This window comes from Herpailurus yagouaroundi, unplaced genomic scaffold (assembly GCF_014898765.1).
Source record: "Herpailurus yagouaroundi ecotype Mexico unplaced genomic scaffold, PumYag 100, whole genome shotgun sequence".
NCBI lineage: Eukaryota > Metazoa > Chordata > Mammalia > Carnivora > Felidae > Herpailurus > Herpailurus yagouaroundi.
This window is the reverse complement of record NW_024412391.1, coordinates 6,969,272-6,983,210: the sequence shown is the minus strand read 5'-3', so window position 1 is coordinate 6,983,210 and position 13,939 is coordinate 6,969,272. Positions and strand designations below refer to the sequence as shown.

Below are 13,939 nucleotides of genomic sequence, written 5' to 3'. Positions count from 1 at the left end.
GGGAGGGGCAGAGAGAGAGGGAGACACAGAATCGGAAACAGGCTCCAAGCCTCAGCCCAGAGCCCGACGTGGGGCTCGAACTCATGGACCGTGAGATCGTGACCTGGCTGAAGTCGGATGCTTAACCGACTGCGCCACCCAGGTGCCCCCAAAAATGTTAATTTTTGAGAGAGAGACAGACAGACAGACAGACATGGAATCTGAAGCAGGCTCCAGGCTCTGAGCTGTCAGCTCAAGAGCCCAATGCCAGGTTCAAACTCTTGAGATCGTGACCTGAGCTGAAGTTGAATGCTGAACCAATTGAGACACCCAGGCACCACCCTCTCTCTTTTTTAAATGTTTAGTTACTTATTTTGAGAGAGAGAGGGAGGGGGAGAGTGTGAGCAGGGGAGTGGCACAGAGAGAGAGAGAGACAGAATCCCAAGCAGTTCCAAGCTGTCAGCCTAACCTGACGTGGGGCTCGATCCCATGAACTGGGAAGTCATGACCTGAGCTGAAATCAAGAGTTGGTCACTTAACTGACTGAACTACCCAGGCGTCCTGCTTTGCTTGTTTCTGATAGAAAACCTTGGAAGGTCTCTATTTCTGAAGAGCTTGGATTGTCACAGTTTCTCCTCACACGTGTGATATACTGCCCTGCTTACGAACATGTCAGGTGGATTTGTATCCCACCTGAGCTGTGTAACAGCTTTGTGTTCTCAGGCAGCTTACCTTTGGACGCTGAGCCTCTATGTCCTCATCTGCGAAATGGGGATGATAACCAGACCTAACTTTTAGGATTAAATGAAATAATGCATAACAAGGTCCTTTGTATAATGCCTAATACATAGAAAGCTTGCATTAGACAGAAGCTGTTGTGTGTTTTTGAATGTTCATTTATTTTTTGAGAGAGTGCAAGCAGGAGAGGGGCAGGGAGAGGGGGAGACACAGATTCTGAAGGAGGCTCCAGGCTCTGAGCTATCAGCACAGACCCTGATGGAGGGGCCTAAACTCACGAACTGTAAGATCATGACCTGAGCCGAAGCTGGATGCCAAACCGACTGAGCCACCCAGGCACCCCAAACACAAGCTGTTGTTAAAACAAATGCCAAGACCTCAGAGCACCATTTTGGCCATCAGGAGAACAAAGATGAAAAATACAAGCTTGTCTCGCTCAAAACTACCGATAGAAATACGGTTTCTGTGCAAATCACTGTTACAACTAGTAGCCAGCTGAAGGTGTTTGGGCCCGGGGTGAGGTGAGGGGTCAGAAATGTGTTGGGGGATGACTGGGGTGCTGGCAGACGGGAGCAGGCGTTTTGAGAATGAAATTGCCCGTGTGTGAATCAGAGGGGCCCCCCTGACCACTGCTGATAAACATTTATGTAACATGGACTGAAGGAAGTAAATGTTTAGGATTTCTGGCCTTGCAGTGCATACAAACACGGAAAGGCCACACCAATCCCACAAGCACAAAAACAAAGCACACAAAATGGAATGCATTTGAAAGCATTAAAACCCCAAACATAACACTTTTCCTCAGTTTAGAGAAAAACCTTTCTGGCTAGGCCTGCAGCAGCTATAAGCCTTGCAAATCCTCGGGCTCAGAACATCTGGGAGGAGCAGAAGGCGCTAAGAGGAGGTGGGAGGGGAGGTGGGGTTTCTTGAAATAGGTTTTTGTGAGGAGTAGTTGCCCCGCAGATAGGAGAGCTGCTGGTTGGTGACGTTGCCCAGGGGGTGTCCTTCTCAGCCCTGGCCCCCTTCTGCCCCACCTGTGGACAGGACTGGGCAGGGGTGGGGGATCCCAGCCCGTCTGCCCTCTTTGAAGCCCCTGGGGCGTTGCTGGTTTGCTTCTTTGCTCTTTCATCCAGGACACGATTTTGCTTCTAATCTCACACCTTTAATTCCCTAACCTCCACCCACACTCTCGTGGCCGCTAAGGTCGTCAACATTGACCATGCTAATAAATCTGATGATGGCATTCCTGACGCACTACAGGGAAAGCTCCCTGCTTCCTCTCCTTGCTAAGAGGTCATCTTAACTTAAAAAAAAAAAAAAAAAATGCCCTTTAAAGAAGAGGTTCAAGGCTTAAAGCTTCAACTGGTGTCATCTCTCTTTTTTAATGTTGGTTTTCACTTTTTTCCCATGTGTTTCTACTCTCTCCTTCATCTTTGCATTTATTTTTTTATTTTTTTGTTTTTTTTTAAATTTTTTTTTTTCAACGTTTATTTATTTTTGGGACAGAGAGAGACAGAGCACGAACGGGGGAGGGGCAGAGAGAGAGGGAGACACAGCATCGGAAACAGGCTCCAGGCTCTGAGCCATCAGCCCAGAGCCCGACGCGGGGCTCGAACTCACGGAGCGCGAGATCGTGACCTGGCTGAAGTCGGACGCTTCACCGACTGCGCCACCCAGGCGCCCCTTAATCTTTGCATTTATTAAGCACAGAGCACAGGCCTTGGGCTAGAAAGGGGACGAAGGGGGGTCGGCCCCGGGGTGGGGGGGAGGCAGACCCGGGAGTGAGCCCGCAAGGCCTGGGCTGGGGCAGGCCGAGGCCGGGACGTTAACCTTCTTCCCCTTCTTTCATCCTTTCCCAGTGAAGGCATTGGTTGCTTCCACGTACAAGGCACTTGGGCTGCAACACAGCCCTTGCTCCCGGTGAACCTTTGGCTGGAGTTGAGTCATTCCAGCTGTGGTGTCTGAAAGTGCTCTGCCCACGCCGAGAGACCCTGGCTTTTCTCCCTGCTGGCTGAGGGGCTCTGGAGGGTGGGCTTCATCTGTCTACTCCGTCTTCTCCAGTCTTCGCTTCAGTGGGTTGTTGTGAGGATGGCTTGGGATAGAATAGGAGCATCCTTGCGTGGTGGGCATTGAATAGACTCTTCAGGAACTCTGCAGGGAAGGAAGCCCGTGGACCCTCCACGCTGGTCCCGTAGCCCACCCCGTGTCTTAGGATGCTTGAAGATCGAGAGAAGAAAAGAACATGGAGGGTACGGAAGCAGAGAAAGAGAAGAGCCTCCCTGAGGCGCTAGGTGCCCATGTGACCCCTGCAAGAGGACTTCAGGATTACGTTGGACCAATTCCTTTTACTTAATACCGCCCACGTTGTCTTCAGCCTATAAACCATATTCTCTACTTTCTTTTAGGTCATCATTCTTAGTCCCGCTGCCCCCGTACGGCCTACAACAGGAACCTGGGGGGAGTTCCTGGGAAACGGGAGGGAGGAGGAAGCCGTGCAGTGGGCAGTGCGGAGCTGCTTGCTGACGTGAGCCTCACCTGTGGTCCCGGAGGTCGCCCTCTGAGTCATTGTGCAGAGCGGGCCTTGTGCTTCTCTCCCTGGGGACCGGGCACTTGCTCTGTGGCTCTTACCCCCTTGCTGTCCCCTCCTGTTCTTCTCTAGGCTGTCTGGTGTGGACTAAGTGGGCTTGTGAAGTGTGTTGAGGCAGGAAGACTTGGTGAGTGCTGTCCGCTTTCCTGGGAGTGCCCACCGTGGCTGCCGTGGGATCCAAGGTGCTCTTAGGGTGCCCAGAGACCCCGCTCTAGTTCTGTCCACAAAGGTCCACAAGGCGTGGTGCAAACACGGCTCCCAGATGGGCACTTGACCCTGGTGTTGCTTTGCTCGTCGCTCCCAGACATGGCTTCTGAGGAGAGGCCAGCAAATACTCGGAGCCAACGACTTCATTTACCTTATAGATCATTTGATCAAGTAACAGATCCCGATCTCCGTTCTTCATTCATCCAAACGTATATGGAGGCCCTCGCTGTGCACCAGCTGCTTACCTGGCCCTGGGTAAAAAAAGCGTAAAGAAGAAACACGGTTTCTGATTGTGATGAACTCACAGTTCAGCGGCAGCAACCCTTCTTTGAATACAAAAAGCTTTGGGGTCAGAAGAATCTGGGAAGGTCTGCCTGCCATGCCTGTCCCTTCCAGGGGGAGTAGGGGGAGTCACAACATACATTAGAAACTCTCTCAAAGTCCTGCAGTAAGTAGACCGTTTAAATATTTAACCCAACTTTTCCTAAATGCATCTCACTGTCACATACCCAGCCTCATTTTCCTGCAGTTTTATTGAAATATGATCAACATCCCTATCGTCTTAGTTCAAGGTACATAATGTGCTGCTTTGATACATGCAGGTATTTGTGAAATGATCACAGTAAGTCTATGAACGTCCATCACCTCACGTCGTTGCCAATTTTTTTTCTTGTGATGAGAACTAAGATCTACTCTTTTTAAAAAAAAAATTTTTTTTTTTTAACGTTTATTTTTGAGACAGAGAGAGACAGAGCGTGAACGGGGGAGGGTCAGAGAGAGAGGGAGACACAGAATCCGAAACAGGCTCCAGGCTCTGAGCTGTCAGCACAGAGCCCGACGCGGGGCTTGAACTCATGGACCGCGAGATCATGACCTGAGCCGAAGTCGGCCGCTTAACCGACTGAGCCACCCAGGCGCCCCAATATCTACTCTTAGCAACCTTCAAATACACATTATTAACTCCAGTCACCATGCTGTGCATTATATCTCAAGACTTTTTATAACTGGGCTTGTACCTTTTGACTACCTTCACTCAGTAAGCTCTACTGCTCATCCCCCCACCCCCCCCTTGCCTCTGTCAGCCACCAAACTATTCTGTTTCTATGTGCTTGGTGTTTTTAGAACCCACATATAAGTGAGCTCCTACAATATTTGTCTTTCTCTGTCTGACTTCGCTTAGCCTAATGCTTTGAAGGTCCATTGATGTTCTTGCAAATGACAGGATTTCCATTTTTATGGCTGAATGATATTCCACTGTTACATACATACATACATACATCTCCCACGTTTTCTTTGTCCATTCATCCATTGATGGGCACATCAGTTGTTTCCATGCCTTGGCTATTGTGACTGGTGATGGCAGTGAGCATGGGGGTGCCAATGTCTATTCAAGATAGTGATTTCAGGGGCACCTGGCTGGCTCAGTCCATAAAGCGTGCAACTCTTGATCTCAGGAGTCGTGAGTTCGAGCCCCACATTGGGTGTAGAGATTAAGACAAAAATTAAAAAAAAATGATTCATGAAAAAAGATAGTATTTTCATTTCCTCCAAATACAAACCTGTAAGTGGGATTGCTAGGTCACGTGGTAGTATTCTTTTTAATGTTGGGGGGATCTACCATACTGTTTTCTACAGTGGCTGCACCAGTCACTGTGCTTTTCACGTGAGAAAAGTGCTCCCCTGTCTTCCTTTCTCCTTGGGCCTGCCCTGCAAGTTGTGGGTTTGCTTGTGCTCATGCCAGTCACCCAGGTGTTGGTGACTGCTACCCACTTGGCCCCCTCTTTATTTTTTATTTAAAAATGTTTAATTTTTGTTTGAGAAAGAGTCACAGAGAGGAGACAGGAGTGAGAGAACCCGGACAGACTCCACGCTGTCAGCACAGAGCCCGAAGTGGGGTTTGAACCCATGAAACCATGAGATCATGACCTGAGCTGAGATCACGAGTCAGACACCTGACCAACTGAGTCACCCAGGTGCCCCAAGTCCTTCTCCCCTTTTTAAAGTTTATTTATTTTGAGAGAGAGAGGGAGAGAGAGTGCGTGCGCACGCGTGTAAGCAGGGGAGGGGCAGAGAGGGGGGAGCGAGAATCCCAAGCAGGCCCTGTGCTGTCAGCACAGAACCTGATGCGGGTCTCAAACTCACAAACTGTCAGATCATGACCTGACGGGGCAGCCCCTTTTAAAGCTCTATTAGAACAGTATTCGATCCAAAGTAACGCCTCTCTCATGGAAGAATTTAAAGTACTATGGCAGCTGTTCAAGGAAGATAATTTTTGATGGAATGGGGGTGGATCCCATCTCACTTTGCCTGGGGCACCTGGGTGGCTCGGTTGGTTAAGCATCTGACTTAGGCTCAGGTCATGATCTCACGGTTCATGGGTTCAAGTCCTGCATCAGGCTCTGTGCTGCCCTTCCCCACTTGTGCTCCCTCTTTCTCTTAAAATAAATAAATAAACTTAAAAAAAAAAAGTCACTTAAGAGTCTTCCTTATATCTATAAACCTCCCGTAAGTGCTCCAGAAACCAGGTCTTGTTGATAAGCAGAGGCACAGGAGACGAAAACTGCCCGCTGGTGTTGTCGAAAAGCATGACTCTAGAGTCCAGAAGTGAGTGTTGATCTCTGCCTCTCCCTTCCCCGGTCTGTTTCCTCATATGCCCCATGTACATCAGAACTCTTGCTGCACCAGCCTCCGAGGGTTATTGTGTGCGAGCTTTCTCTCTTGTTCTATATATAATTCTATAGATCTATGTATTTACGTGTGTATGTGTGTATAAAATGTACGAGGCATGATGTCAATGTTGGTTGCTATTGTAATTTCTGACTTCCTTTGTTGTCCCCTTAGAGTAAGTAGTCTTTGGGTAGCAATTGAGAGTAATAACTAATAATCTTTGTTTTAAAGTTTACTTAATCTATTTTGAGAGAGAGAGAGAAAGAGAGCAGGGGAGGGACAGAGGGGGAGAGAGAGAATCCCAAGCAGGCTCCATGGTGTTAGCAAGGAGCCTGATGCAGGGCTCGAACTCACGAACCGTGAGATCATGACCTGAGCCGAGATCAAGAGTTAGATGCTTAACCTACCGAGCCACTCAGGCACCCTGGGTAATAACTAATACTTAGCACTGACTGTGTGCGAGGATCACACTGAGGACTTAATGTGAGTTAACACACTTAGGTCTTGGGTCCTAAAGGAGTTGAAATGGAGAAGAAGGATGGGAATGGTCTCCCACTCTTCCTTGTCTTTGGGCCTTCCCTTGCAGGTGGAGGTGGAGGGGAGGAGGAGGTGGCTGGTTGGAGTAAGGAAGTGAGGGCTTTAGAAGGAGACAGGGCCAGGGAGATTGAGGGGAGCAAGGGAGGAACGAGAAAAAAGGGGAGTGAGCTGGATGCTTTGGATTCCCTCCACCTCGTACCTGCTCTCTGCTTCTGGACCCCCACCCCTTCCAGCTTCTGGTGGATTCAGCTCCTGGGGGAGGGGGAGGGAGAAGGAGGGGGTGTGTGTTTATTCTCAGCCACCTCACCGTGGCTTGGCTGTGACCCTCTGCCCAAGGTCATATCACCTCTCTTCAAGTGGCCACTCTTTCTAGGGTCTGGTACCGACTCCCTCTGCCTCTCCAGGCTTGGGGTTCTCTCACTCCCTTCTGTCGCCAGCCGTAGGTCCCTGGATCACCCGTTGCTGGCCTCTTTACACCCTGTGCTCGCTTTGCAAATTTCCCAGTTTTGAAACTCTTCTTAACTACGCATCTGGGTATCCTGTCTCTCTGGGGGCATGACGGGGCAGATGGGAGGGTCACCAGCTCAGAAGGCACGGCGCAGATGAAGGCTTATGGTGTCCTCACTCCTGAGGGTGCCCCTGTCCTATCCAGGCTGAGGTCTCTGGGCTGGAACGTAGGGGTCAGGAAGACAGGTTTGACCTTCTTTCCGGGGAAGCCCAGGCGCTTCTCCACTGCCTCCCAGGTGGCCCCCCTGGATTGTTGCAGGAAAACCTATTCGTATTGGGAAGCCCACATTCTGGGCACACGAATTTGGTGCCCAGATGGTGCCTGTATTTACAAAAGCCCAGCACACTGACAGGACCTGCAGACACATGGATAAATATTTTGCCTTTCTTAGGCAATATTTGAGTCTTTCAAATTTAATTGCTGTCAAAGACAGGATGCTTGCATCCCTGAGGCAAAGCAAACAGGGAGGCCTCCAGCGGGGCCTCTCCGGCAGCTTTAGCCAGGCTCTCTGGCTGGTCACCTGCGGTGCCTGTCGGTCAGCTCTTTCCACCTGCCTGCTCTTGCCAAGTGTCGGGTGGCTGGGTGGGCTGGGTGAGGGAGACCACGGGAGGTGGCCGAGGTCTTCTGGGAGCCTGTGGCCACTTGTGGAGTTTGTTTTGAGCCTGAGAGAACCTGATCTGAGCCAAGAAATCAGATACTTTCTCAGACCTTAGTGATGGGCACCAATCTGGCCATTTCCTGTGGGATCTTGGTTTGTTCAAGTAGTTACTAGTGGTATTCTTGTTACAGTTCTCTACCCTTTATATTTTCCTCTGGTCTTTCTTCTTAAAAACAAAACAAAAACAAGGGTGCCTGGGTGGCTCAGTCGGTTAAGCGTCTGACTTCCGCTCAGGTCATGATCCCACAGTGTGTGGGTTCGAGCCCCACATCGGTCTCTGTGCTGACAGCTCAGAGCCTGGAGCCTGCTTTGGGTTCTGTCTCCTTCTCTCTCTGCCCTTCCCCTGCTCACACTCTGTCTCTCAAAAATAAACACTGAAAAAAATTAAAACAAAAACAGGAAACAAACTGACCTAGTTGCCCCTTGGATTACATTTGCAAAGTGCAGCGAGAGGTTGTTCTGTACCTACGTGGTTTTTTTCCTACCTCACTGTGATCAAATAAACCTCTCCTTACGTTGTCTGGAAAGCGAAGAGGTGTTTGCTGTAGACGCAGACAGAGTTCTGCAACAGTGCCCTCCTTTCGTTCATTATATTCTGATTTGCCTTAATTATTTTTGTCCCTTGCACAGAGCAGAAGCAGTTGGATTCCTTGCCCACTGCGGTTTTCCAGAGGGTGCCTGGTATTATTCCTTCCTTCCTTCAGAGCGCATGTTACTGGTGCGCACCCTGTGCCGGGGCCGGGGAGGTAGAGACGAGTGGACGAGACCGGCCCCTGCCCTTGAGGAACTTGTAATCTAGTGGGGGAGTGAGGCATGTGAACAGATAAATCCCAGCCTGTTCAGTGCCTGCCGCAGGAGGGCAGGAGCGCAGGGAGGAGCGAGGAGGGTCTAGGCTGAACCACTGCTGCTCCTCTGTTCCCGGGCACAGGCTTCCGTGCGAGGCAGGCTTTGCTGAGGAGCTGCCACTTTGGCCACTTCCTGCGAGGATTGGGTGTGTATCAGGAGCAAAATCCTGACGGATATGGGCTCTTCGGGGCAGGGCAGGCCACCTGGTGGGGCCTTCCTGCCTGAGGAGCGTGAGGTTTATCCTGTGTGTGGGAGAGACCACAGTTTCCTTTCTGGAAGACAGTTGGGCAGCGGTGTGGAGGGAAGCCCTGGTCAGGAGATTCTGGGTTCTAATCCTGGTGCCGCTATTTCCTGGGGCAAGTCACCTTATCTTCTTGAGCCTCTATTTTCTCATTTGTGAAATAGGATCATATCCTGCCGATGATAGGAACACTACGTAACTGGGTGGTATTGAGGATTAAGTAAGGCCACATCCGTAACAGAGTTTTCTGCCATGGGGATGAGTACAGAAGAGGCAGGATTACAAGTGGGTTGGGAAGGTTGGCTCCCTCCCAGGGAGGCCAACAGGGCCCAGGCAGCCGCATCTCTATCCCGGGGAGCCTTGTGCACATCTCTTCTGTGTGTGCGACAACATGAGTAGAGTTGGAAACTGTTGGTTTATGTATGAAACCATTGGCAAGCCTTTCCTGCAAGTAAATCTTCAGTAAATGTGGCCGTTTGTTTAGCTGGGTTGTTGTATTCACATAACTACGGTAGAGGGTGAGGGCACAGAGGATGGGCTGGCTTCCAGGGACATTTCTTTGTTTTTATTTTCTATTTTTAAATTTTTTTCAGTGTTTATTTTGGGGGGGGGGGCGGTGAGAGAGGGAGGGAGGGAGGGAGAGGCAGAAAGAGAGGGAGACACAGAATCTGAAGCAGGCTCCAGGCTCCAAGCTGTCAGCACAGAGCCTGACATGGGGCTTGAACTCAAGAACCTTGAGACCATGACCTGAGCTGAAGAGAATGCTTAACTGACTGAGCCACCCAGGTGCCCCCCCACCTTTTTTAAAGCTTATTTATTTTGAGAGAGAGAAAACACGAGTGGTGGAAGGGCAGAGAGAGGATGGAGAGAGAATCCCAAACGGGCTCCACACTGTCAGGACGGAGCCTAATGTGGGATTTGAACCTATGCATTGTGAGATCATGACCTCAGCCAGAGTCAGCCGCTCAGCCAACTGAGCCACCCAGTTGCCCCTCCACAGACATTTCTGAGGTAGAACTGACAGAATTTGGTGACCAATGAATGTCAGATGGAAGGGGCCCCACTAGAGGTGGGGGGGCATTGGGGGTGGCAGGGGGATTTATTATGTGTAGAATGGATGCGAGGTGATGCTATTCGCGGAGATTGTTAGGGAGATTAGAGCATGTGGGTTTAGGTATGAGGGTGACTTGAGGTGGTCTGATAGACCACTTTTCCAAGAGGCATAGCAAGATAGGAAGTTAGGGAAGAAGGAAGACTGGGGATGTGGTCAGGGTGAATGCTGGGGGCATATGTGAGAGACTTCAGGACACTTATAAGCTAAGGGGACAAAGGTGGAGGAAGTGAAAAATTAAAGGAAAAGCATGTACAACACTTTCCCCCAAACTTTGGCTCTTTGAACAGTGTCTGTCCCATTGGGGGCGTGTCTGCCAATAACTGGCAGTTGGGCAGTTGGCCAGATATGATTTACGATAAGGCATCGGTTTCACGAGAGGCACCGTCTAAATGACTGCGCTCCACCAACTGCCAGGTTCCCTGCTGACAGTGAGCCAGGGGTCAAGCGATTCAATCATGTGCCACCACTTATAAATTGAAAATCAGTGGGGTGCAAAATGGATTACCATCAAAATCTATTCGGGTGCAAAACCAAATTTTAAAACCCCTAACCTTTAAAAATCCCTTCTTTCCGGATTCTTTGCGATCCCTGACACTGGGTTTCAATATCCCTCAGATATGCAAGCATCAGCCAACATGGCTGCAGGAGACCAAAGGTAGCAAGGAAGGAACTCCTCCAATTGTTCCTTTCTTTGGGAATTTGCAAACGTGGTGGATTTATGAGTGAATACGTTGGTAATTCTGTTAGATTCTCAGAGGCTGTGGTTCTCAAACTTAGGTGCACAACAGAATCACCTGGAGGGCTTCTTAAAATTCAGATTGCAGCTCTACCTTTGGGTTTCTGGTTCAGCAGGTCTAGGGTTGGGTCTGGGAAATTGGATTTCTAGCAAGTTCCCAGAGGATGCCGATGTCCCCGGACCACACTTTGAAACACTCTGCTCCATGATACAGACTTACTTTGATAATTGACTAGCAAAGCATGCATTGCTAACTTAGCAGTAAAGGTTCTACTGGACCAGGTGTTGAGTGTGTGAAGGAGCCCGATTTTTTTCCAAAACGTTTGAGAAGAAGAGGCTGGTTCAAGGAGATGGACGTTGATTTGAGTGCTTTGTACTCAGAGATGAGGTTAGGACATGGGAGAGAGAAGAGGGAAGAGGCCTCTGTGGCTCACCATTCCATAAGATCGTATGTGCTACAGGCACAGATGACATCATTAAGCAAAGCCTCTTCTGTATCAGTCTATGGGTACAAAGTGTTACTGTCTCTCTCTCTCTCTTTTTTTTTAAAGTTTATTTATTTATTTTGAGAGAGAGAGCGAGCTTGCACAAATGGGGGAGGGCCAGAGAAAGAGGGAGAGAGAATCCCAAGCAGGCTCCATACCCCCAGTGCAGAGCCTGACGTGGGGCTCCAACTCACGAACCAGGAGATCATGACTGAGCTGAAGTTGGTCACTTAACTGGCTGAACAGGCATCCTTGTTACTGGCTCTTGATGCCAAATCTCTTCCCATGACTTGAAAGTTGATTTTCTTAAGGTTAAAAAAAACCACGGACACTACTTTCTTAGCAAGCTTCGATTGGCCTAAACTTTGACTCTGCCCATCTCTGAATGATGCCAGAGAGGTATTTTTTTCTGTCTAAATCGATGGTGTTTGACTTCAGTTCTACTCTCTTAAGAGTGGACCTTACTTTTTGGGGTCAAAGTTACTGCCTTGTCTAAACTATAGGTGTCACCAGGCCTAATATGAAACCAGTCTCTTTCCTCAGGACAGAAAAATGGATCCCAGAAACTGCCCCAGACATGGTTGCCACCTCATTAATGTTTGATTTCCTGTCTCTCTTTGCCAGGAGAAATTGAACGATGCACATACATCAAATACCACTACTCCTCAGCCACCATCCCCAGGAACCTCACTTTCAACATCACGAAGACCATCCGTCAGGATGAGTGGCACGCCCTTCGTAAGTACACCTGAGTTTCTTTCTTTGGTGGTGACCTTTGGAGGTCACGGAGGTTTGGATGCCCATCAACAGCTTGTTCCGGACAGTATGGGTGTACCTCTTAGGCCTGTGGACAGTCTCAGAGCAGGATGGTAATTCCTTAAACTGTCCATGCCTGGGGCTCAGAATTGCCTCAGTTGGTTTTGATTGCATTAGATTTAAAGAGTTTGCTTCTAAAATTAAAAATGAAAACCCCCCCAAAACAACCCAAGAAACGAAAAAACAACCAACAGACAACGATTAGTAATCTTATGTCATTACCCAGGTAGATGTTTTAGATTTCACCTACCGAACAAAACCAGCTCCTGGGATCTAACTTCAGCGTGTCTCCGAGTTGCTTGGAGTATTATCATGGCAACCTGTAAAATCCCTCGTGTTATCCTTTCTACCCGGCGAGGCCAGCTGGGGGTTGCATACTGCAAAGTGTTGGCAGTATGCATCTGGGTGGGTTGCCAAGGGGTAGGATCTCATCCTCAACTTACATGTTTCTGTTTTCCCAAGAAGGAGAGGCTTTGGGACCCAGTTCGCATGTGATGACTCAGCAAAGATCAGAATATCTGCCTCCATTGTTTAGGGAGTTGCTTGGTCAGGGACCCTCTGAGACTTAAATCATGATAGGAGGATGACTTAATGAGCAAACAGTTGCCTATTTTTATTTTTCTGTTCCATGGGGATATCCTGCTTGTCTGTGTCAGGGATGTTCTCGTTTGCTGCTGGCATAGCTCTTCATGGGAACACATTCTTACTATTCTTAAGCTCTGTGCTGCCTCTCTTGAATTTGTCGGTTCTTTCCTATTGCAGTTTACCCCCCACATAATGTCACAAGGCTAAAAAAAAAGGAGGGTCTTATATTGTTGGTTAAATTGTTTCATCAGCTTCGAAGAAGGGTGAAGACCTCTTTCTTCCCTTTATTGTTGCCCAGTTATTTTTTGCATGCATGGGTTCCACTGGGCATATTCCACTTGTTAGTTTGGCTTTAATCAAACAACCATAGGGAGGTGGGAGAGACAAGTAAAATTAAACCAGAGCAATGATTCATTGGTTTTGGAGGGGGGGAGAGAAGGAAGGGGAAGATTGTGACCATGTGTCTGGATGATTATTACTGCCACTGGCCTGAAATGATAGGGAAGGTATCAGTGGCTGGGAAGGCATTAACAAATTGTTGCCTTCAGGCTTTGACATTGCTAGAGATACTAACCAGAGCATGGGGACAGAGCTAATGTTCCAAGTGCATTCCCATGTACTAGATATTGAGGTAGGCAAATCACATACTTCCTTAATTTTAATGTGAGATTTGCCTTAGAGATACTCATAATCAGGGTTGTTAATTTCTTTTTTTGGAGGTAGATACTTATGGGGTCAAATACATAAATGACTAAAATGATTGCTTTACCTTGGTCTACTGTAACAGAAGCCCATAGTAGATGTTCAAGATTCGTGATAAGCCTTGTTGAATAACCACTTAAATATCACTTAAGTTATGGGGGTCATAACAGGATCGGAGAAGGAAGAAGTGCTTGGCAAAGCTTCGGTTCATATTTACTCATTCAACCCAAGCTACTGAGTTCTTTTCAACGTACCAGGCACATAGTGGATACTGAGGCCACAGGGAACTCTTCCAAAGAGCTCACATCTGGAGGTGGAGAAAGGCGGGGGAGGGGGAGAGACACATTCTCAAAGCAAATAATTACAAGGTAGTGTGATAATTACAATACAGTATAATTGTTTTAAGCAATTAAGGTAGTTTTTCAGCAAGAAGGAGAATTATTTTAGTGTAAATTGCATGGAGGCATTTTGAGGGAAACCCAGAAGGATGCTATTGGCTGCACAGGGTAGATTTCAAATAGATTATCTACCGC

The 13,939-nt window shown here is 48.5% G+C and overlaps 1 protein-coding gene across 3 annotated transcripts in view; it reads left to right on the top strand.

Annotated features, from left to right (window-relative positions):
- TMEM178B (transmembrane protein 178B) overlaps nt 1-13,939 on the top strand; it is a 362,353-nt gene that overhangs the window by 110,195 nt on the left and 238,219 nt on the right. For all 3 annotated transcript variants that reach the window (XM_040471775.1, XM_040471774.1, XM_040471776.1), the window contains exon 2: nt 11,928-12,041. In XM_040471775.1, the coding sequence (XP_040327709.1) occupies nt 11,928-12,041 (114 nt within the window). The remainder of the gene's footprint in view (nt 1-11,927; nt 12,042-13,939) is intronic.